General features: G+C 37.5%; 1 protein-coding gene across 3 annotated transcripts in view; it reads right to left on the reverse strand.

Moving 5' to 3' along the window:
* The window catches only part of AP3B1 (adaptor related protein complex 3 subunit beta 1), a 156,644-nt gene that overhangs the window by 100,977 nt on the left and 31,319 nt on the right, over positions 1 to 24,348 (reverse strand). For all 3 annotated transcript variants that reach the window (XM_060761621.2, XM_060761623.2, XM_060761622.2), the window contains exons 7-13: positions 19,704 to 19,886; positions 12,689 to 12,847; positions 11,384 to 11,481; positions 10,586 to 10,640; positions 10,421 to 10,492; positions 7,522 to 7,584; positions 5,235 to 5,367 (exon numbers count right to left, since the gene is read on the reverse strand). In XM_060761621.2, coding sequence (XP_060617604.2) covers positions 5,235 to 5,367; positions 7,522 to 7,584; positions 10,421 to 10,492; positions 10,586 to 10,640; positions 11,384 to 11,481; positions 12,689 to 12,847; positions 19,704 to 19,886 — 763 coding nt within the window. The remainder of the gene's footprint in view (positions 1 to 5,234; positions 5,368 to 7,521; positions 7,585 to 10,420; positions 10,493 to 10,585; positions 10,641 to 11,383; positions 11,482 to 12,688; positions 12,848 to 19,703; positions 19,887 to 24,348) is intronic.

Consider the following 24,348-nt stretch of genomic DNA (forward strand, 5'->3'; position numbering starts at 1 on the left):
ACTGTTTTTTTTGCACAAAACAACCATGTATAAATTCTGAACGGAAAAAGTCCCAAACTGAATATTCTTGTCAGTCTAGAATTTTTCTCATCATTGTTTTACAACACTCTAAAAACCATTTACCAAATATTTCAAATATTCTTTCTAGACCTATGCAATTAGCAACTTTCAGTGCTTGAGTGAGCTACTATACATTATACTTCAGTATTTGTGAATATGCACTCTACAATACGACATGCCTCTATATCTGAAAAAGACCAGGATCTGTTAGTCTACAAATAGGCTGAATTTGCGGCTTCTATCAAAAGTGCACAATTTTAACATTATACTCATTACACATGCAGATATGTACAACACTGAAAATGATAATCATGAAGAAACCCATACTGCTATACTGTGTTGTATTCCTTCAAGTCATTTGTGACATTTGGCAACCCTAAGGTAAACATGTCATGGGGGCATTTAGGGAGCAGAATTTGTTCAGAGGTGTTTGCCTTTAGCTTCCCCTGGGGCCAAGGGGGTGCAACTTGTCCAAGATTACTCAGTGGGTTTCCATGACCAAGCAGGAATTCGAACGTTGATTTTCAAGCTCTTGCTTTTTATGAGAGTCTCAAAGATGTGGAACATTTGTTTGTACTTTTGGATTGGGGACTTCAGTTTAACCTTGCTTATCTGGCTTGAGTTTGGAAACCCTGATCACAGGCTGTACCTTTGGAATGTGGGGCTTTGTCTGTTTCACCTCAGCTGTGTGCTATATTTCTGTTGTGTTAGTTAGACCTTGGAAATACTTTAATTAAAATAGGTTTGGCATATCTTGGGTCTGTTTGATTAAACTCTGCCCTTGTTATTGGGTGAGAGGCCTGGAACATGACATCACAGGTTTCAGAGTAAGATAGGGACAAAATCTTCCAGTCTTCATCATTCAATTTGGTAAGGAAGAAAGTAGGTTTCTCTCAGAACACCTGTTAATAGGCTCTCACAGACATGAGGTATTCCCAAGCCAAGGGACATCAGTCCTAAATCCTGCAAGGGGTTTCTATCTTTTTAGACATTTAGGGGATTGACATAGGATTAATCCAATACTTCCTTATGACTTTGAGGAGGTTAAGCAATATGGACAATGTTACAAGAATAGATGCCTAGCTGTATATCCAATGAAACACAAGGTCATTCATTTGAATCTTTTATTCCTTTAGTTAAATGATCTCGCCATCTTCATCATTTGATCCACAAAACATCATCTGTGGAAGGGGTCGATGTTACCCAGAAGAGCAGGAAGCGACTTTTGAGGTAGAACAACCAATTTAGAATCAGGCCCAGAAGAGCTATATTCCAAAGTGGATGAGAAAGAAAGCTGTGAGCAGAAACATTACAGACCCTCTGGGCTGAGAACCTGTATATTGGCTCTTAAAGCCTGGGGAAATACCTGAAGAAAATAGGCTCTTGACGAGTTACCAAAGGTATCACCTGTACAACAAGTACATTTTGAGTCAAAGACAGGGCAGATGCTATGATTATGGGACAGTCATGACGAGATCAAGAGATAATATGATCTTAGTAATCTTGGCAAAATTTGCCAATAGTGGAAGGTACAAGGTTTGAGTACCCTCCTTCCTTTAGCATGTCTATAAGTAATTCTCCCATTAGCAATCTGTGTCATAGGAATATTGGGAAGTCATCAATTTTAATATGAGTTTAGTGGGCTTGCAATGCTGTCTCCCATGATCAGGCCCGTAACCAGGATTTCGATTCGGGGGGGGGGGGCTGAGTTTTTTTCAGGGGGGTTTCGGGGGGGCTGAGTTTCAGGGGGGGCTGAGTCTGAGTGAAAGAGGGTCTACCCTAGCAAACCTTTTGTATCATTACCCCAATACCCCCATGCATATGGGATATATTGAGTATGGTGATCAGATCATTATATGAATAAACATAACAGTTTAAATAATGCACCAGTAAGGCCTTTTCGCGAACCACCATGAGAATTTCGGGGGGGGGGGGGCTGAAGCCCCTCAAGCCCCCCCCCCCCCCCCCCCAGCTACATGCCTGCCCATGATGGTGATGATGCTTGTGAGAGTTCATAAAATAAACTGCTTCCGTGCAGGGTCCTGTCTACACCAACCCACCCACCAAAACCCCAAGCCTTGTGCATATAACACAAATTTATAGTTTATAATTATCTCAAATCAGTCAATTGTTTCTTGTTTTCTCTCTCTCTCTGTGTGTGTGTGTGTGTGTGTGTACAAAACATATTTTTGCCCTTCATTATAATTTGCTGGGATAACTACAAACGTAACATCTTGGGTTAAGGTGAGCAACTTGGTTAAATATTCCAATAACATTTCTAGGGTGATTTCATTACCAATATAATGATCGCTGCATAATTTCATACATTATTAAACGTCACATACTTAACTCTGAAATGTATTTTAGTACAGACTATTTTGAAAACCTTCCAGAGAATTTTAACACAAACTGTACCATGAACTTGAAAAACTACTAGGCTGCATTAAGTGTAGTATATTCACTAATATACTAAGCTAATATTTTACTAATGTATCTGCATTTCGGGGGCTGAGGTGCCACAGCCGGTTAAACCATTCGGCTGCAGAATTTGCCGACCAGAAGGTCAGCAGAACAAATCCACGGGACAGATTGAGTGCCCACTGTTAGCCCCAGCTTCTGCCAACTTAGCAGTTCGTAAATATGCAAATGTGAGTAGATCAACAGGTACCATTTTGGTAGAAAGGTAAACACACTCCATGCAGTCATGTTGTCCACATGACTTAGGAGGAGTCTACGGACAATGCCGGCTCTCTGACTTAGAAATGGAGATGAGCGCCACCACTCCAGAGTCAGACTCGACTCTTTACCTTTACTAAATCATACCCATTTAACTCTCCATCTATTAACCATTGTACAAAAGACGTTACATAGCCATTTAGTGAAATTGCAAAGTATTTTAAAATCAGCATTATATCTATGAGACAAAGAGAGAGAAAGGATGGCATTTTAATGAGCTCAACTACAAGTAGGATTCCACCCCCCCCCCCCAATTTATTTAAACAAATCCTAATCAGATGCTGATTTTTCTGGGTGGACCAGACAGTCTTCACACTATTCATCTCAATGACCCATTTGATACTATGCCTTTAGAATACACTTCAACCCATGGAAGTACCCATATTAACACACTGTATGCCTGTAGCACTTCTCTCTTTTGCTAAATTCCAAAGAAAAGACTAGGAATTTATTGGACAACTGATGAAAATATGATTAAACATACATTTCCCTTCAGATGGAAGTTCAAGTGGGCACTTGACTTTTTGTTTTAAAAAAATGCTTTGCATTCGACTTTTACATTTGTTACACAAGTACTATTTACATTAGGATTTTGCGTGCTTTCAATTTGTACACCAAAATACAACAAAATTTTGCAATATACACAGGTTTACTGATGGCCACTAGAAAAGGTTTGATATGCTTTCTTATCAAATCACTTCCACACATGGACCCCCACATTTCACTGCTTATAGCACCCTCTGCAGCACAGCCATTTAAATGCAGTTGGGGAAAATTCATCATATTCTGTATAAAGACACATTTTAAAGCTTTAGAAAATGACAGATCTCAATAACAACTCCATACTCACAGTGAGCCATGCTGATTCAAGAAAAGACAAACATCTCTTTAAAGGGATATAAAAAGGTTCTTGTTTTAAATTATAGCTCGTTTTAATTACTGTTTATATGATGTGTTGTCATGTTTGTATCTGTGATTTACAATATATACTCGAATATAAGCTGAGTTTTTCAGCCTTTTTTTAGGTTGAAAAAACCTCCCTCGGCTTATATGCGAGTCAAGGAGAGCAGAGGATTTTACCTGCTGAGGAGGAAGAGGAGGAGGCGAGGAAGGAGGGGGGGGGGACAGCCGAGAGAAGGAAGGCTGCTGTTGCTTCTGGAGGGTCGGGGGCTTTAGGAGCCACCTGCAATCTTCCTCCCCCCACCTCGCTGCCGCCACCGCCACTGCTCCGTCCTCTTCCTCTTCTTTCTCCTCTACTTCAAAAGAAGGGAAGGAAGGAGAGGAAGAGGATGATGCTCACCCTATAGCTGCGTCGCTACCACTGCTTTGTCCTCTTCCTCTCTTTCCTCCTCTCCTGAAGTAGCGGTGGTGGCGGTCGGACCTCAGGGTGGGTGTCTTCCTCTTCCTCTCCTTCCTCCCCCTCTTTCAAAGCAGCAACGACACTGCTTTGAAAGAAGGGGAGGAAGGAGAGGAAGAGGACACTCACCATGTAGCCGCACCACCACTGCCGCTGCTTTGGGAGAGGAGGAAGGAATGGAAGAGGACAAAGCAGCATGATGAGCATCGTCCTCTTCCTCCCCTTCCTCCCCTTATTTCAAAGCAGCGACAACGCTGCTGCTTCGGGAGAGGAGGAAGGAGAGGAAGAGGACAAAGCAGTGGCGGCGGCGCCACAGGGTGAACATCGTCCCCTTCCTCCCCTTCTTTCGAAGCAGCACCGCTGCTGCTTTGAAAGAAGGGGAGGAAGGAGATGAAGGGGATGCTCATAATGCAGCTGCCACCGCTGCTTTGTCCTCTTCCATTCCTTACTCCTCTCCAAAAGCAGCGGCGGTGGCGGCGTGGCTGCAGGGTGAGCGTCATCCTCTTTCTCTCCTTTTTCTCCTTTTTTGAAGCGAAGAAGGTAGGAGAGGAAGAGGACGATGCTTAGCCTGCAGTTGTGCCGCCATTGCCATTTTGGGAAAGGAGGAAGGAGAGGAGGAGGAGGAGAGCGGATGAGCTCCTAAAGTCTCTACCCCGGGAGAAGCAGCAGCAGTCGTCCTCCTCTCAGCTGCTCCCCGGCTTTCCTCACCTCTTCCTCCACAGGTAACATTTTTGAAATGTACCAGTTGCTGCTGCATTTCTCACCTTCAGCTTATACTCAAGTCAATAAGTTTTTCCAGTTTTGTGGTATTTATTTTGAGATTTTGTATAGTTTTAAATTTGTATGGCATCAAATTGCCACTGAGTGTTAGTCGCTCTGAGTCCCTCAATGAAGGAGAAAGGGTGGAGTAGAAAACATATTAAATAAATAAATAAATTAGGAATCATAAAAGCAACATCACCATTTGGCAAGATAGGCATGCCTTAACACATTAACGTTTTAATCTATTTCTGCCTGTGAACACAACCAGAAAATACAAGGTATCAATCACTCAGAACATAAAACAGAACAATTAACTTACCATCCCTATTAGACAGCAAACACACTAGGCCGTTAAGGCATGTATCAGTCACTTCAGAGATGTTGGTTGCACATCTACCTATTGCCTGAATGGTAGCTGCAGCAAATTGTTTATCTTGGCTTTTCACATAGGTCTGAAAAAATAGTAATGTTAGACATCAGTCCATTGATATCATCAATTTAACAGAGCCAAACTACCCACTGTAAATTAACCTTGGTCTTCTGAATTATGTATATATATTGAATAAGGAATTTTGAAGTAGGATAATATGTTAGCTTTAGTCTGCAGGGAGTGGCAGATTAGCAGATGGCAGCAACTCAATACCAGCAGTTAGCATGAGAGAAAGAATAGTAAGGTTCAATAACTTTTTTTCAGTAAAAGTCCAATCCATTTACTTCCTGAATAAGACTTTAAATAGCCTGACATTTTTAAAAAAAAGAAAATCAGCCCATTACCTTGAGATATTTGAAGATTTCAGAGATTAATATATACAGTGAATGATCATTCTATGAGGCTGATGGAGCAACCCACAAACATTGGATTGCTCCACCAGCCTACATAGAATGAGCGAAGTTAGTTAATCCCTCATGCAGGAGACCAAATTTTTAAAACATTTCATCAGTTGCTCCTTTCTCTTTCTTTCAGTTTTGTTACACAGTCTTGCAATATGCATGCATTAAAGTCATTTGGATTTAAGTGTAAAAGTTAGAAATTGAGAGATCTCCCCTGGCTTTTTTTTTAAAAAAAAAAAATCAGTCTACAGCTTTCTTAGAATGACCTCTCATTCAAATCCATTCAAATACACCCATCCATGGGAGTGGATGCTCAAGTTTTGAACTGTTTTGAACTGCCTACACATCAGATCATCCAAAGGCTAGCTGTTGTAGTCACCGCTGATCTAATTGAATGCACCCACAAACAGCCTTGGATAAAACAGGACACAAACAATGCCTTCAAACATCCAAATGCTCTTGTTCTGTCAATATAGCTTTCCACAGCTCTTCTGACATCTGACAAATACTATCTTTTTCTAATGGATGTGTCAGTATTGGACAAAATGTTGGTAATGCCAATATTGGAACTATTCTGAAACCTGATAGAGATGTTGGAAGAAATCTCTCAGGTTGTTATTGCTGCCTATCACCAGTATTGAAATAACCCACTACTCTCCTTGATTGTCACTGTTCCTATTGTCTAAATTGGAATTTACTTCTATTCCATTGGTGTTCATAACATCGGAAATCCCATTGTTTTTTAAAATAACTTCCTCCTCAAAATAGTGGTCTCCCCTGAAAAATCTTTGTCGAACTTTCTTTTTTGTGCTGTAGCATTTCAGTGGAAGGAAAAGACAAGAAGCGTCTACTTCTTGTTCTTTCCTTCCACTAAAAGCGTCTTCGGAGCCTTTTCTCCAAATAATAGCTTTTCCTTGAAGGGAATGTTTAACAAGTTTGCTCTCATCTTTTGGTCAGCCTCCAACTGCTTAAACTATACAGACCTACAACCAACTATATTAGTAGTAATTGCCTGTGTTGGAAAAGCTGTGACATCATCTCCTGCATCGGCAACATATTGTAGAACATGTTGTAACTTACACAATGTTCTGACTGAGCACTCTCATCCTCTGAATCCAGAATTTCCTGAACCCATAATATAGTTGCCCTACCATACGCTGAACTTGTCATGGATGCTTTAAGGGACAATGTCAAAATGTTATGAAGGCTTCTCAAAGATAAGTTAATTTGTTTTTGATTCATATCCTTCAGTAATATACTGCCTTCACATTGGATGATTGCATTAGAAATTAATGCTAATACAGAGCTTTCTTATCAAAGGCAACTACATTTTGCTTAAGCTAACAATCATTTAGAATTTGGAGCTTACTCCTATTCTAATTCAAGTTATTCAGTGATCAAGTCTGGCATAGGAATAGCCAAGAACTTTGATACCATTTTCTGTAATACTGATACTAAACTAGTAGCATTCCTCTTTTCTGCACTCCTATCCTGATCTTGAATTTCCAGATCCAAAGTGACTAATACTTCCATAAATATTTAAAACGATTCATCTCAGTTTCTTTGCCCTCAGCAGGTGAGCACCAGCTTCTGCCACAGTCTTCTTGGGAGGCCCCCAGACAGGGTAAGGGAGAAAGAAGACACTCTGCATTACTTTTTGTATTTTTAATACTGTATTTTTATTTTTTTCAATATTTGATTACACCTGATGTAATCACCTAATGTACATGCGTTAAGTGAAGTTTCATGTAATGAGAATAAAATAATGCACAAACCTGAAATTCTCTAAGAAGAGTTGATATGTTAGCCTCGTTTGCTAAGTTGGTTAAGATTTCAAGCTAAAAAATGAAAACAAACGTTTTAGGAAAAGATGAAATATTTTTATTTCTTTTAAAATTATCCTTTTGAAACTTTAAAACTTTAAAATGCAATAACCATTTCAAGAATTATGACAACTGACTCCACGACAAAAGAAAAAGCATTCAAAGCAGATTTTATCTCCCAGCTGCAATCATAAGACACTGAAACATAGTTTAGAGTCTAAATGCAATACATTTAGACTCTAATCATTGATAAAGACCCACATCTTTTCCCCATAATTCCCAGAATAGAGCTGTAGAGAGGAGAGGATTTTTTTTTTCCGATCTCATATAAATGTCAGAGAAGTTGCACAGTTAGACACAAAACTCTGCTCCTTGGCACAGAGATCCAGGCAACGTCAATTTTGGATTAGTCAGCAAGGCCAGACAAATCTATTTGTACCCATGAAAGCTAGAAATATCACTTTATGTACCAGTATTTAGTTTAGAGTAGGAAGTCTAAATATATTTCATTCTGTGCTCAAATCATTATCTCATAGTCCATTTGTAACAGTGACATGATTATCACTACACCTGTTTCCAAAAGAAAAAGGTATTAGAAAAAAGTTGCCAAGCTGTACCTGTAGTTGCTTGTGTGCTCATTGTGCAGGTACTGAGTTCTGTACTTGTGCTAAACTGCCCAGAATGTTCTAGAGATGAATAACATGTTTTGGTGGGAACCCTATCTTTTACCACCTTTCTCCGCAGTTACATGCTAAATACTGTTATAATCATCCTCATCATCATATCACTTCGTCATATGCTAACTTACTTGTACTATCATCAAAATTGAGAAGAAACTAGACATCCATGTCATGCCATGAATGCCAGATAAACAATTTAGTGGGAAAGAAACAACACTTTAGTCCTATCAATATAAAAAGATGATGTTCAACAAACATATGGTACTCAACATCTGTGGGTGTTATTGGACTATGAACTAGAATCAGGAAGATAATGATAAATCACTTTAGGAAGGAATGCAGTATCAGGGCACAGATCTGTCACCAGTCCTTACAAAAATAACATCTCACTTGAATGAATCAGGGTGAAGAATCTCACAAAACACAATATGGAGTAATACCTTAAGAAAATGCCACTAAGTATCCCAAAGGCACCAGATCCCATCTGATTGTGGAAGTTAAGAAGGGTCAACCCTAGTTAGTACTTGAATGGAAGCCCATCAGGTGCTTTAAGCTTTATTTCAGAGGAAGGCATTGGCAAAACCATCTCTAAGTACTCCTTGTCTAACGAAACCCTATGAAGCACACACGCATACACACACACCTTAAGAAGATTGAGGGAGCCTATAATCCAAGGAGCAAAAGACTGTACAGGACATCCATTGTGCAAAGTAACCAAGACTAAGCCCAATCAAAAGTCAAATGCATTCATTCTCTACAAACTAAGTTCAATTTTGATCACTCTGTCATCTTTCCTCAGTACAGTATCTTAAAATATCAGAAGAATTCCATATGATGGTCTTTCTTCACAAATATATGAATTTCTGCAGTCACTCCCTCTGATGCAGTGATCTAGCAAGGGACTGGAAAACAAAATATCTTAAAATGTGATGGTGCACTATTGTTAGAATTCACAAACCTGAAGTAATATGAAGCTTGGGCTGGGGGGGGGGAGGGGGGCTGTACTCAAACTACTGTGCGTAGGACAGTAAGCAAGATGATATCTTTGGCATGTTGAGGACTTATACCTGAGGTCAAGGGGATAGCATTTTCCATCCAACCTTTTGGACATGATTTGAATTATCATGTTTTTGTATTCAAAAGTCTAACTTCCATCAAATTAGATCTCCTCCAGAGTTTCGCAAACTTCAAAGTCACAATATGAAGAACAATTTCCAAGAATAGAGTATAACAGAATAGTATTTTTGGTTGCTAACATCTAATTTTTGATCCTCCTTATTAGTTGGCACCTAGTGACACCTTTATTCTCTTCTTGAACAACATTGCTGATAGTAGAAAAGCACATTCCTCCTTATGTACTTTGTAGAGGTTTTGAATCTTTTTCGGACCCAATTAATAGAAGTTTACAATATACATAGAGTAAGGAAGGAAGCATGTACAGTAAGGAGGAAAGCTCCTCACAACAAGAGATCCTCTCTGAGACTGAAAATCATGTCAAATACTGGAACTGGGGGTGTCTTACTCTCAAGATCTAGTGACTTAGTCATTCTAATAAGGTAATTATTATAAGACTGCATGCACATTATCTTAAAAAAGACAAAAGATTATGGTCACTGACTAAAGCATTTGGTTTTTTTAAAAAAAATGTTTTAGTGAAGTGGACAAGGATATCTCTGAAACATAATCCATCCTACTGGAATCAGTCGCAGACAGTAGATGAAAGGTTCCAAATTCCTCAGCAGTAAGCATAACCCATGGATATCACTGAAACAGAGTGCATCTCTAATTATATCAATGCTACTGAAGCTGGTGCTATTGAAGCTGGTGGCAAAAAAGACAACAGTAGCAGGAGGAGGCACCAACAAGAATATCAACTCTTGATGAAGCTGGGGGCAGCTGACATTTAAAAATGTACCTGCTGTTCCGACTTACATATTCAACTTAAGAGCAAACCTACAGAACCTATCTTGTCCATAACCTGAGGACTGCCTGTACTGCTCACAGCAGACAGCTACTAGGCAGGATCAGATTTTTTGATCAGATAAGTTGTAATTTTGAATATTTTGCTGTTTTTTATTTTAATATTGCCAAAACAATATAGCAATGTAAGAGGAATACATTTATTCATTATGTTAAGAACAGTTATCATATTTCAGATAAAATGAGCAAACCTTTAATGTTTTGATCATAGTTGGATCCGTTGACCTAACATAGAAACTCTTCAAGTGAGGCTCAAACATGCCCTAAGGAGAAAAGAGTGCAGGCACAAATCAATATCAGCTATTATATAGAAGTTAAAATATAACAATTTTGAATGGTAATAGTTAATGCCAAACCTTGTGTTGGATGGACATGGTTGCTATATTTTGCAGAACAACATACTGTACCTCCCTAGAAATCAACATCAAACAATTAATATACATTGTTCTCAAGTATCTATCCATAGGAAATCTTACATTTTAAATAAAGAATTGGACATTCATTTTTAGGAATGTTCCTATGACAATTGCTACAAAGGATTTAGAAATGTTTTGTGTAAATATGATTTACACATACACTTATTATTTTCTAAGCAACAGTAGAAGTACAGTAGAAGTACAGTAGAAGTACACTTATTATTTTCTAAGCAACAGTAGAAGTACAGTAGTCCCCCCCCCCCCTTACTCTTCTGCAAGGGATACATTGCAAGTCCCTTGGATAGTACCAAACCCTAAAACAGTAATATTTTCTGATCATTGTTGCTTGCATATAGTGCATAGATTTTTTTCCCACTAAGTACACTATTACTTCTCAAACTTTGTAAAGCACTGGGTTGTTGTAGATTTTTCGGGCTGCATGGCCATGTTTTAGAAGCATTCTCTCCTGACGTTTCGCCTGCATCTATGGCAGGCATCCTCAGAGATTGTGAGATCTACATAGCATGGCTGTATTACAACAACCCAGTGATTCAGACTACGAAAGCCTTCGACAATACTTTGTAAAACATTTATCAATGTATAAATGATTATCTAAAATTACTTTTATCTACACAAATAAAAATCAGTTTTAGTCCATTTACATTATATCCTTCATAAAGCATATCATAACAGTTATGAGAAAAACTGGCAGCTATTTACAAAACCTCTTTTATTTACCTGTTACTACGAAGTAAACGTACTAATGATTTAGCAATAATCCCAGCTTCAGATTTCGGTGCTACATGCCAATAAAGTTGTGCAACTGCCATGACCACCTGGAAAAAAATAACGACTTTAAGTGTTTTTTGGTATACTTCACTGCTGTTGCTATAGTATAAATACAACAGAAAAATTCCTTTATTTACACTGTTGAAATAAAAAATGCAATTGAAGACATCTGAATTTTCTTATGTTAAAAAGAAAAACAACAGCTATCTTTTTATATAGCAAACAGTTTTAAAACAAACTTACCTAATACAGGCTAAGTTCAAGTTCTAAAATCTAGATACAAGTACACCAATCTTAAATCAGAAAGATATTTATTAAGAACGTAATATTTTTAGTAAGGGGACATACTTTCTTAATGTCTATGGAAATGATTTTATAATCTAGCCTTAATATAAAGGCAAAGGTTTTCCCTGACATTAAGTCCAGTTGTGTCCGACTCTGGGGGTTGGAGCTCATCTCCATTTCTAAGGGCCGGCGTTGTCCGTAGACACCTCCATGTGACTGTATGGAGTGCCGTTACCTTCCTTTCAGAGTGGTACCTATTTATCTACTCGTATTTGCATGTTTTTGAACTGCTAGGGGATGACAGTGGGGATGACAGAAGCTGGGGATGACAGTGGAAGCTCACACTGCTTCCCGGATTTGAACCTGCAACCTTTTAGTCAACAAGTTTAGCAGCTCAGCGGTTCAACCCACTGCACCAGCTAGCCTTAGCAGAAACAAAAAAAATATATGTGCACAGCTGATGACAGGACAACACCTATCTGGTTTACCTTAAACACTGGTTGTCAAATATGGATGAGGACGTAGCTCTGTGTACAGAACATCTAGTTACACATTTGATCAGATTGAGAGTTAACGGTACATAATGGGGTTTATGTAAAGTGATTATCCTTCTCTGCCTCTTCACTGCAACTCTCCCACAATTGGAAATGTGCAAGAGATTCAAAAGTGCCCATCCTGAATGCTATAGGCTGTAGAAAGGAGTAAAGAGGCAGTACAAGAAGTCAACTAGGACAACACCCACTTTAGCTCTGCCTCATTTTAAGAGCTAGACTGTTTTCCTCAGTCCCTTACACTGTAGTCCACTCCCATTTAGCAAGGTTCTCTAAACCCGACAGATATTTCTGGGAGACTAGGACATCTGCTACGAGGAAGCAGATATTAGCCTTTACATCCCTGTTACATTATTCTAGATGCCCTAAGAAAAAACAGAACCTCAATTTTTTTTAAAATGTAGCAAAATAATCATACAGCAGCATTCCGGCTCTGTAATAAAGGCTTTGTATTTCGAATGAGTAATCTGTGGTCTTGGTCCATGGAATATGGCTTGTTCACTTTCTCATCTTTTTCTTGGTGGTCCTCATCAGATTCATAGAAGTTTTTTTCATTGTACCCCTCAAATCCTCCATCCTGTGAAGGGAAATAACAACAATAACAAAAACAAATATAGCTTTATTTTACATTCTTTATTTTTAAGTAACACCTACATAGTTAATATGGCTTTTAAAGAAGAAAGTTCTTAAGGCTGAGCCAGGGGTAATATCATACTAATCATGATTATCATCTTCTAAATTTGATATAACATTTTGATTCAGACTATAGCTTGCATTGGTTCAGGCATTCTTGACAATGTAATCTTTAAGACCGTTTCCTCCACCAAAAACAAGATTTTATGTAATTCCGCTGACCAATCAAAATCAAAATAACTACTATTTCAAAACAGGGAACTCTAACAAGAAATACTGTTTGAAACCATTTGTAAACAGGATACAAAACGTGATTGCAATAACAGATAAATGGATCAAATAATTTTGAATATCTATTCCCAGAAATCATCAGTAAACTGAATGAAAGCAAGCAACAATATGACAATAAAATGTGTTCGCTTATTAAAATATTTATATTCTGTCCACTATCCAGCTAATTTATAATAAAACCAATCTGACAAATTTAAACTATGTGAACAATAAAAATGAAAAAGACATTAAACAATTTAATGAGTAAAAAAAGACACATCAAAAGTTTAAAGAAGCACACATTTATTTTAAAAACCTGTTTTCAGCCAAATATGTAATTAATCAGCTCTTCACCTCCTTTCTACAAGTTCCCTTGTCTTTTTAAAAAAACATGCCAAGATACATAAGATGTCTAAGTGATATTTACATTACTACATGCTTCACACTCCCCCTTCATCCGTGCTTTACCCCATATGAAAAAGTTACATACAGGAAGCTCTGTGTGTTACTGACAGAAAATAGAATTGGTTAAAAAGTGGAACCCAGATGTTTTTGGCTTACAAATGCATATTGTGTATTGTGTAATATTATATACTTCACTGTACAGTGGATTTATGTGTGTACATATGTATGTGTGTGCATACTGATATCAAGATCAGAGCTCTCCAAACTGAGTGTCGTGGTACGTTAGTGTGTCACTTGCAGTATCAAGGTGTGTCGCCAAAAAATGTTGGAAGACAGAACAATCCAAGGGAAAAGGCCTGGTCGTTCTTGTTAGGAAGGTGCCAGGATCACCAGAGAAGTACATGTGCCAGCACGCCATCAGTTGCTACAGTCATGTCACTGGGAGAGGTAGCCCAGGACTAAGATATACTGTGGAACACCAGAAACTCCCCTGCATGGCCAGATTTGGCGTAATTCTTTTTTCATTTCATTTTAAAAGCAAATGACTATTACTGGACTACTTCTGGGTTTCTCTCTCCTTGGTTCATATGTGCAAGACTGTCTTGTCAGTGGTGCATGTACTATAGAGATAATGTCCTTAATGGCATCAGGCAGGGCAGTCAAGAAATCAACCTCCACACTGTGAGATTGAGTGAGGGTGCCGAGGTTTGAATGTCTGACTTTTCATTTATACAGAGTTAGAAGATTAGGATAGATCTATGGTTTGGGGAGGACATCTTGCTGTCAAAGGACTGCAGGCACCACTGTCATGTATTTGGTGAAAACACAGCAGTACAGAAACCAAATAGCAGGACTCAAAACCACTATAGATGCCTTCCCACTGTGAAACAGGTACTGCCCGTGAGATGGATCAATTAAATTGTGGAAACAAGCATCATTCAAATCTAGCGTAGTGAATCGATCAATTTGCAGCAGGGAATGTATGGAGTTGAGAGTCACTATCTCAAATAGATGAAGTGATTAACATCTCAGATCTAGGATCGGCCACAAACCCCTGTCCTTCTTGGTTACCATGAAGTAATGGAAGAAGAACCCCTCATGCTACTGGGAGACAGGAACAGGCTCAATACCACTTTCCTGTAGAAAGATCTCACGCAACAATGTGAGCGATTAAGGGGTAAATACAAAATATATCTGAAGGAGTCCTCCAGAACAATCAGTATTCTTCCTTGAGTATGTCAAGAAGCCAAGAATCGGAGGTAATAGAGGCCAATTTCTGATTTCTTGAGCATATGCATGGAAAGGTTGTCATTCCCTGGGAAATCAAACAGGGCACTTGGGGGAATCCTGCTAACATTTCTTTTATTGCTGGGTCCTAAATTTAAAAGACAGAAGACCCCTTTTTGAAGCAGAGGAAACAGAAAAAGGAACAGAGTTAGATCCTGAAGCACTATTCTAATGTCATGATCCCAAACTGTATCTGTATCAAGAAAACCTAGGCTTCAATGCTGACTGGACCAACGGGTTCAACACAAACTTCTTTACTGTTTACATACGCATTTTGGGTATGTGTTCAAGTTGGTCTCAGTATTGATGCTGAAAAGGCTCCTTTCATCAAAGGGGTGGGTTATTCAATTGTAGTGCATGCCTGACTGGAGAGGCTGGTAAAATGCTTGCCTCTAGAAAGCCACCTTTCCATCACAATCCAGTATATGACAGGATGCAGAAATTTGTTATGCCTCTAAGATGCAACAGGGCAGTAACCATGTGGTCTTCCTTGTTTGGTTTACTATAAAAGGGAGTCATTTTATTCCAGAGCAGCTGCTGATACACCCCCTTTACAAGCAGCATAAGTGGAGATCTTACAGATGAGGACACCTGAAAAACAGAAAATTCTGCCCATCAAGTACCATATCTCTTCCCCACCCCCACTCCCTTGTAAGGCAGGCATTGAATGTAACTTTTGAGATACCCCAGAATGAACATCATCGACAATGATCGATTTGGGCTTCAGGCATTGTCCAAACTATGCAGCTTCTGTATTGACCACAATTCTTGTAGACAGTAATATCATCTATCTTGTAGGAGATAGATGATGATACTGCCATATACACCCCACGGTGACTCAGACGAGGAGGTGGCAGGTTGCCAGGAAGATCCAGCTATGAATCTGAGGAGTTGGGAGGCTGGGACAGTATGGGGCCCTTCTCTCGAGCAGGTGTGAGGTTAGTTAATGAGTTCACCAGCCTTGGCCTGACATAGGGTCATAACTTCCCAAATGGCTTCATCCATGACGCCTGCCTCACTAACCTGCTATGACTATACTGTTGGGTACATTACATTTGAGGGCAAATCTATTTTTTGTAATGTGCACCTACAAATTGTGGCGCACATTACATTCAATGGTACATTATACTAGAATAAATATGATATAGCCAGAGAAAAGTGAAGGAATGCTAGAAAAACACAGACTTTCAGTGTCAGGCTGCAGATGCAGATGCAAACAATGCACTAAAGCTTGAACTGCAAAACAACTACACTGTACTCTAGCTGATCCTGCAGTAGGTATTTGTTTTCCCTACAACTGGCAAAATCCACTATCAAGCAAGAGTAAACAACAAAACATAAAAAGGGGAGTGAGCAGACAGACCTATTTCAGAATCCGGAAAGTCAGTCTCAGATATGTTGAACCAAAACCTAATTCCTACTGCTAGATTCAAACATTTTATCAACTTTTTGTTATTTTTTTGAAGGTTAGACAAGAACTGAATAATTTCTGCACCCAAGTTGTATACCCTAAAAGTAATTCTGCATAAGCATGCAAGGAACTCACTATTTAAAGTCTAACAGTTGGTGAATTGTTGAATCTTGAGTGAAAAGCTCCTTCAACAATTCATTTACACAAAATGAATTACATTTCAGTATAGTAAAAAAGGTATGGACACACTTTTTATCTTATTCTGTGCCATCCCAAAATTGTGGAATGGATATGATTTTTCGTTTTCTAATAAAAGTTAACTTGATTTGTATCAGAATTATAAGAACATTAAAAACTGCCATCATTTCTCCATCTCACTTGGAGGGTTCCCTTAACTTGTTGAAACACACAATATTATTCAAATTTACTAATCCCAAAAGAATAGCAGATTATAACATAGGGCTGGGGGGATAGGAAATGTGCTGCTCAGAAAGGAAGGTAAATTCAGGAAATAAAAATGCAAATACGCATTTTACCATTCTTGAAAGTATTAATCTGAAAGGTTTAATTTCCATTTTCCTGCATCAGCTTTATTTATAAAATGTCGTGCCCTATAAATATGCTGTTATTTTCTATAGTAAAGCAGCCCCTTAACAAATCTTCTCATTAATATGTAAATTTAAAGTCAATCGGTCTTCTTCCTGACAGCACCATGAATTCCTAGTGCACTGTATAATCGGTTTTGACTTGGCAACCACTATTTATCAAAGATGTCAGTTAGAAAAATTATGGAAAATGCACTGCAATTGATATGACTGCAATATACTTTGTCAACATTTAATTGTTCCTCAAATCATACATTTACATATAAACAGTCTAAATACTGATCTATAATGATGCAAATAAACTAAATTAAAATGTGTTCGCCTACATAAGAAACCTTGTTACATGTTTATTTAAGAAACAATTGAAAAAATCAGGAAGATTCATTGATAACAAAAAAGATCCTTCTGATATTTTAGCAATTCAATTAGTAAAAAACCAATTTTGTATCTTAACCTTCCTGCTCTATTCAGACATTGCTACACTCCCTTAATCATGGTTAAATGTTGGAAAGCCACAGGTTTGAAAATACCATCCCTATGTCTGTCTTAGCCATGCCATAATAGCTTCACTGACACTAATGTATCTAACATCTATGGCAATACAATGTAAGATCATAAAACTTGAAAAGTAACATGTAAACCCACCACTATTTCCAAATTCACAACTATAATAAAAGTGGTGGTAGCACCAAGAACTGAAGTATTAAACATTTATGTACCTAATATATTTCATGTTCTTAACAATTGCAACAATGTTATCCATGTGACATCCAACACTTAAAATAAGCAGACACCAACAAAAATACGAAGAGAGAAACAACAACAAAAAATGTTACATTTTCTGAAGTAATTTATCTAAAATCCACAAAAATCCAAACATGACAAAGCTAAAACAAAAGACTGGGATTAGACATGGAGAAAATGCATCTCCTCAAAGGGGTTCACAGTATGAAAATGATAGAAGGTTAGACACCAGGCATTACTGCTATTAACTATGAGTTCTTTCTGAGGTTTCAGAAGATTTGGGGAAAGTCTACCTGGGTCATTTCTGCAAATCCCTGATCCCTAAATTTCCCCAAAATTCTAAAAATGCCTTGCAATGATGGGGAAGGGACACTTCTAGGTCACTTTCTGTTAGAAAAATGCACCCCATCCTAGAATGAGCAATTGAATAGTGGTAGATGGCATGTGTTCTACATCACAAAAACTAAAGCTGATAATAGGAAACTGGTGCCATTTTTGGAATCAGCAGGTCAAATATACCCAGAAACATCTGAAGCACCAAATGTGTGTTGGACAATACAATCAATTTCCTCTCCCAGAGGTTGAATTATTATTATTAATTAATCAATCAATTAATTAATTAACTTTATTTATACCCCGCAAAATCTCCCGAAGGACTCGATGCGGCTTACGAAGGCCAAGGCCGCCGACAAACAACAACATACAATACACAATAAACTCATAAGCAAGTAATAAAACATCAAGCAAAATAATAAAACAGTAAAATAATGACACCGTGACGCAATTAAAACCAAAGGCCGGGCCAAATGTAAAGGACAAAATTTAAAAAGTGCTGAACTTGACAGGTAATATGTAGAGATATTTGGAGGTAGGTGCAATGTGCATTTGGGGCTTGAAGCCAGGAGTCTCCTATTCTGGAAAGGCACACTGGAACAGCCAGGTCTTCAGGCTCTTCCTAAAGACAGCCAACGTTGGGGCTTGTCTGATGTCCTTGGGGAGAGAGTTCCAGAGTCGGGGGGCTACCACAGAGAAGGCCCTGTCCCTCGTCCCCACCAAACGCGCCTGCGACGCAGGTGAGATCGTGAGCAGGGCCTCTCCAGATGATCAGAGGGAGCATGCGGGTTTGTAAACGGAGATGCGGACCTGTGACTTTGATAATTATGGAATTCAGAATGGGGGCTACCAAAAAGCACCCCAAGGGCATGGCTTGACCGCAACAACTATCAGCATTAACCGATCCCAGATGGTGAAGCTGGGAGATGCCTGCTCGGACCCCTGGCCTTTGACCTGTGGGGTCCCGCAAGGCTCTATTTTATCTCCCATGCTTTTTAACATCTACATGAAACTGCTGGGAGAGGTCATCCAGAGTTTTGGAGTTAGGTGACATTTCTACGCAGATGACACACAACTCTATTACTCAGACATTATACTCAAAATAAGGCTCGAAATTATACAGGAGTTCTATTTCTCATGACTTAAAAACTATTCTTCTGTTAAAGTAATTTAAAAGTGAATCAGCTTTTCTCTGGCAACTGCGTCACAATGCTGATATGTTCTCTTTTATTTCTGCTCTTCCATCAAGGAAACAATACTTTGTCTTGAGCATTTTAGATCCGAAATTAGATTTAGGTTTATGTTTCTTCACTCTCAAGCTTCACTGCATGGAGAAGTATTTAAAATATTTTGTCTTCACCATCCATCCACTTCAATCAATGATGAGGTGAATAGCGAAGAAGCAAGAACCTGAGGTGAATTCTTGACATTTGCTTTTCAGGCAGAAATCCAGAAACAAAATATCTGTTGAATAACTGCTATAGTTTTAATCAGTATGTCTTGCAGTGTTTCTTTTATACTGTATATTGTAGAGGCTCAATAGGAAAAGCTACTATTAGTGAACAGCAGTGAGAAAAAACAACAATGCTTTCAGAGAGTCTTGGCTGTTTTATTTACCAGCAATTTCAATGTAGCAAAGCAGCATGCATGTTATTAATTCAAAGTTATGGGTGTACACATCTGCTAGAAAGCCAGCATACATCAAAACAGTAATAGCTAGTTTTAAAAATACAAAAACAACTCACCTCTTTCCAAGGGCTCACAAACTGTGTGCGTGCATACCGAGTCAGCATGTGGATAATGACAACTTGTCCCCATTCTTCCACATCAACCAACAGATTACAGAGCTTTCGGTAGTTCTTGTGAATCAAATCTATTCTGTCTGGACACACTTCTTCAAATGCCATCACAACACTCCCTGCTACAAGCTACAGAATAAAAATATGAACACAGAAGACGATTAAATTTTCTAAGGAACTTTCAATCTAAAAACTGAAGACAGTAAATATGCTCTAGGAGGGCAGAGAGATGACATGGAAGGATTAAAAATACATGGAAATATGTCTATTCAGCAACACTGAGAGAAATGTGGCAGCCGTACACATTGAATATATCCCAAACAGAGCTAGCAAAGTAAGTTTTTGAAAAGTAATTTGTGATAGTTTTATTTCTTAGGCCTAATAGGTAGGCATTTGTCATTATTATTACACTTTTAAGTCCCTCTTTGTTTGCATCTTTCTCAAAAATAACTAGAGTAATGGTTTTAAATATGTATATATTTGTAAATAGGATTTTATAGCTGACAGATTTAGATAATCAGGTTGCTATAAGGAATTTATTGGGTTTTAATCTGTTTTAATTTTTACTTTGTATGTGCTTATTGTATCGTTAGCCGCTTTGAGTCTTGCCTTGGTGCAGGAGAAAAATCGATAATAAATAAATAAACAGAGCACTAACTTTCAGTTCCCTTAACAATAGTAATATGTGGTAGATTGTTGGCCTGTGATATAAAGCATACTCTCCTCCTTTCAACAACCATAGAGAGCACAAAAGTGACAGCATAACCCATCATTTAAATTATGCAGTATTCTTCTATGCTTAATTAGTAAGGCCAAGCATTCCACAATTATAAAATTAACTAAAAGCTTACAAAACAATTGAAAAAATATTCCTTCTTATGCTACAATCACATTTGCTACTGGGAAAAAACTAAAAGAGATTTATGTTCTCAAAGTATGCTTTGTTCACAAGTACAACACTCAATAATTCCTTTTGTTATTGCAGATATACTTTTTAACACACAATGTTGACAATATTCAATCTTTTTAATACACAGATATATGTATTTTCAACCTAGAAAAATGCATCCACAGAAAAACATTCTTCCAGCAAAGGAACAGAGACAATACAGCAACCATTAAAAACTGACAGAAAAAAAAGAAGAGTCAGTGGAACAAATGGAAAAAGAACAGTGACTTCTGCAGTCAGGTTGGCAGGAGGCTGAATAACCCACCTGTAGTAGATTGCTCCTCATGCCATCCCAAGAATCGGGAATAGTTAACAGAACATAAAAAGATGCCCATCACGCCAACTCCACCATTTTTCTTCTTCAAGACTGTATTAACTGTTCCATTTTTTATTTTATGGTTATTGTTTTGAGGTGGGGAGAAAGTGGGGGTATTTCGGGTGAGTTAGTTTTAATCAATGTGTAGGTGATTTACGTGATGTACTGGAAAATTACTGACTTATCAAATTGTATAATGAAACTTAAACTGATATCAATATATGTCTGTCTGTCTATCTATCTATCTATCTGTTCTGGTAATACAACTCTAGTTTTCCAGATTGTGTTCACTATCAAAAAAGCACCAAAGGGTATTCAGTACCGCTAATTTTATCTTGTCATAGAAGAACGGGGGAATCTTGCTTTGAAACAGAAAGGATGTAAAGACTGTGGATTTTGTTCTACTCACTGCTGACAATATGAATTACATTTATGAGAGTGGCCTTAAGAAGAACCATGGGCTATATCCAATGGCTACTACATCAGTAGAAGGAAAATTATTAAACACAAGGTCAATCTTGAGATAGCATACCTTAATGATAGCCCACATACCAGTTTTTCTTAGACATACTTCAAGAAAAAAACAAAATTGCTCAATATTTCAGCCCATTTGGTTTGTTTTTACTGTAGCCATTGCTATCTTTACAAAGCTTCTCAGTGTTTTGCTTGAGTTCTCAAAAATGTAAGATGTACTGAAAATACCATATTTTGTTGATTCAATCAGCCATCACTTGTAAATATGACATAATCACTTGTTACTGAACATTATGTATTATCTTTTTTCCTAACTTAATTAAGTTTTATTTTGTTTTGAACCATGTGCCACACTAAAAGGGTACTCTGATGAGGCTTCCATATGAAGCAACTGATATGTATGCAGTTAAGCAAGCAAGTGAGACAGGTTTTTGGCAGCAAATTAATGTCACATTCTAGCTGAGCACCAGGGATCTGCATTTCAACCTCTAAAATTTCCCCAATGATTTAAAGTAAGCAATTAAATAGAAATACCATTTATTGAAATGGCACTTTTTGAAAAATATTAACAATGGCATTCATATGTTAGAGTTTTCTCCTATTTTTGGTTGACATTTGGCTTATTAGTATGCACCTACCATTACAACTGAAAGAAAACAGCTCAGAATATAGTCTTGCTATTATGCAAAACAAGTTTGAAGTCCTGTGGGGATTTTATAAATTACCAATAACTATAAACGTGACATTGCATTTATTGTCTTGTGCCCTGCTATGTACTGATACCTGCTGGTCCCAGCATGTATACAACTCATTCCATGAAGAAGGGAATTGATTATTTGTAAAGGACTAAAGAAAATGCATTATGCTTACATTTATTTTCTATCACATCACTTTGAGGAAAAAAGTTTCCATTGTAGACATTTACATTTTTCTTCCTTTGTTCTTTTTTACAATTGTTATTAATATTTCTTATATTGCATAACACTAATATAGTAATGAGTTAGTATCCTGGTTAGAAAACAAACCACAGCTCTTTAAGGAAAACCTTTAATACAACCTATTGTTTTCTTTTTTGAAAAATCTTTTCAGTATTTCACAGCTGAAACCAAAGACAACTTATACATCTCTAATCATTTTACCTACAGATGCCCCTTCTCAAGGAAAAATTAAGAGGGCATAGGGTGAAAAGTGATTACTTCTTATTTACCTATAACTTATTTAAATATATGCAAAAATTAAGCACCAGCTAAAAAGTCAACACAGCCACTTATAAATACATAACAACCTACCAAATAGACACAAAACAATATTTCAAAATGGGTTGTTAATGGTAAACAAAGAATGTAATCCTATATGTGTGTTCTTATTAAAACTTAGTGGAACTTACTTCTGAGTAGATATGTATAAGTTTCAATAGGAAGAAAACTATGCACTTTAGAAAAGGCTTGTCAAAGAAAAAGTATAAATAACAAAAAGCATAAAATGTACTTAAAGGTTTGAATTATTGTACAAGAATTGGTTTTCAACAGAAAAGAAACATTTTCAGCCTACTTTTAAATATGCATGTTATTCATACAAAGCTAAAGAGGCATACAATATTCTCTTGGTTTCATGTAACAAGAACAGGATTTCTGTTTTTACACTATTTTAACATTTGATCAAACAGGGGGAACTATAACATTCTACAAGATAAAGGGAATTTCTGCTACTGAAAGATCTACTCCATATCCAAATATCTGAGAAAGATCTCAAGCAATTAAATGCTCAATATTGCATAACAACATTGCATCATTTCATTTTAATTCTCAATCAGAATTTAAAGCCAAAAAAAACCTAACACTAAATTGTGCCATTGATATAGTGAGAGGAAAATTAAACAGTAGCTTTTTTGTACAAAAAAATCATTCTTACAAAACTAGCAGTGAGCTTGTCAAATTCAAATACAGCTCTCCATTTATGTATTTTTTATATTAAAGCAATAAACATGGTTCATTTGTCTTTCACTGGTTGCCACGTTTTTCTGTGCTGTTGCTATGAACTTCAGCCATTAGCTGCGCTCCAAGGTAAACTACATGAACCATCAACAAAAGTGACACCCAATCTATGGAGTTCATATTTTCTCCAGATTATCTATACTAGTTGACAAGCTGGTAATGAAAAAAATCACACTAAGCAAATGGTTCCTCTAATAACAATAAATTTTCTATAAAATTATGAAGGGTACAAAACGTTTCCTTGCATCTATTTTGTCATGAATTCTAATTAACGCTGCAAAAACCTGAGAGTGCTAGGTCATCACAAGAAGTATATCGAGGTTTGATTGATAATATAGTGCAAGTTGGCCTATGCTGCCAACATTTCCTTTCCTTAAATTAATGGCCATCCCACCTGCCCTAATCATACAGCCCAAATGATATTCCCCTTCTTATTTCAATTTTCTAGAAGCATGGAAGCTGGTAAAGATCAGTCATTTATCTTCTAATAGCTGGATAATAGATCTATCACAATAAAGCATCTCCACAAACTCAGTTATTTTTCCCCACAACAGTAAATCCTTTACTAACATTGAATCAATAACTTTTGAATACACTAAGTTACCTACACATTTGCAATCTGAACACCACATATTACTTCCAGCATATCTGTTAAATATGTTAAAGAATGCACTTTACTTTGCTCTGTTTTCCCAAGGCAATATTCTAGCTTAGAACACATCAGTAATCTCATCACAAAGCCATCACCAATTCTTCAGCTCATTTTTAACAAGCAAATTATTTGACCTCCCAAGAGTCAGCCGCTAGAGCTAATCCTATCTAGTCTTCACAGGCACATGGATACTCCATTGGTTTTGA

This window comes from Anolis sagrei, chromosome 2, assembly GCF_037176765.1.
Source record: "Anolis sagrei isolate rAnoSag1 chromosome 2, rAnoSag1.mat, whole genome shotgun sequence".
Lineage (NCBI taxonomy): Eukaryota > Metazoa > Chordata > Lepidosauria > Squamata > Dactyloidae > Anolis > Anolis sagrei.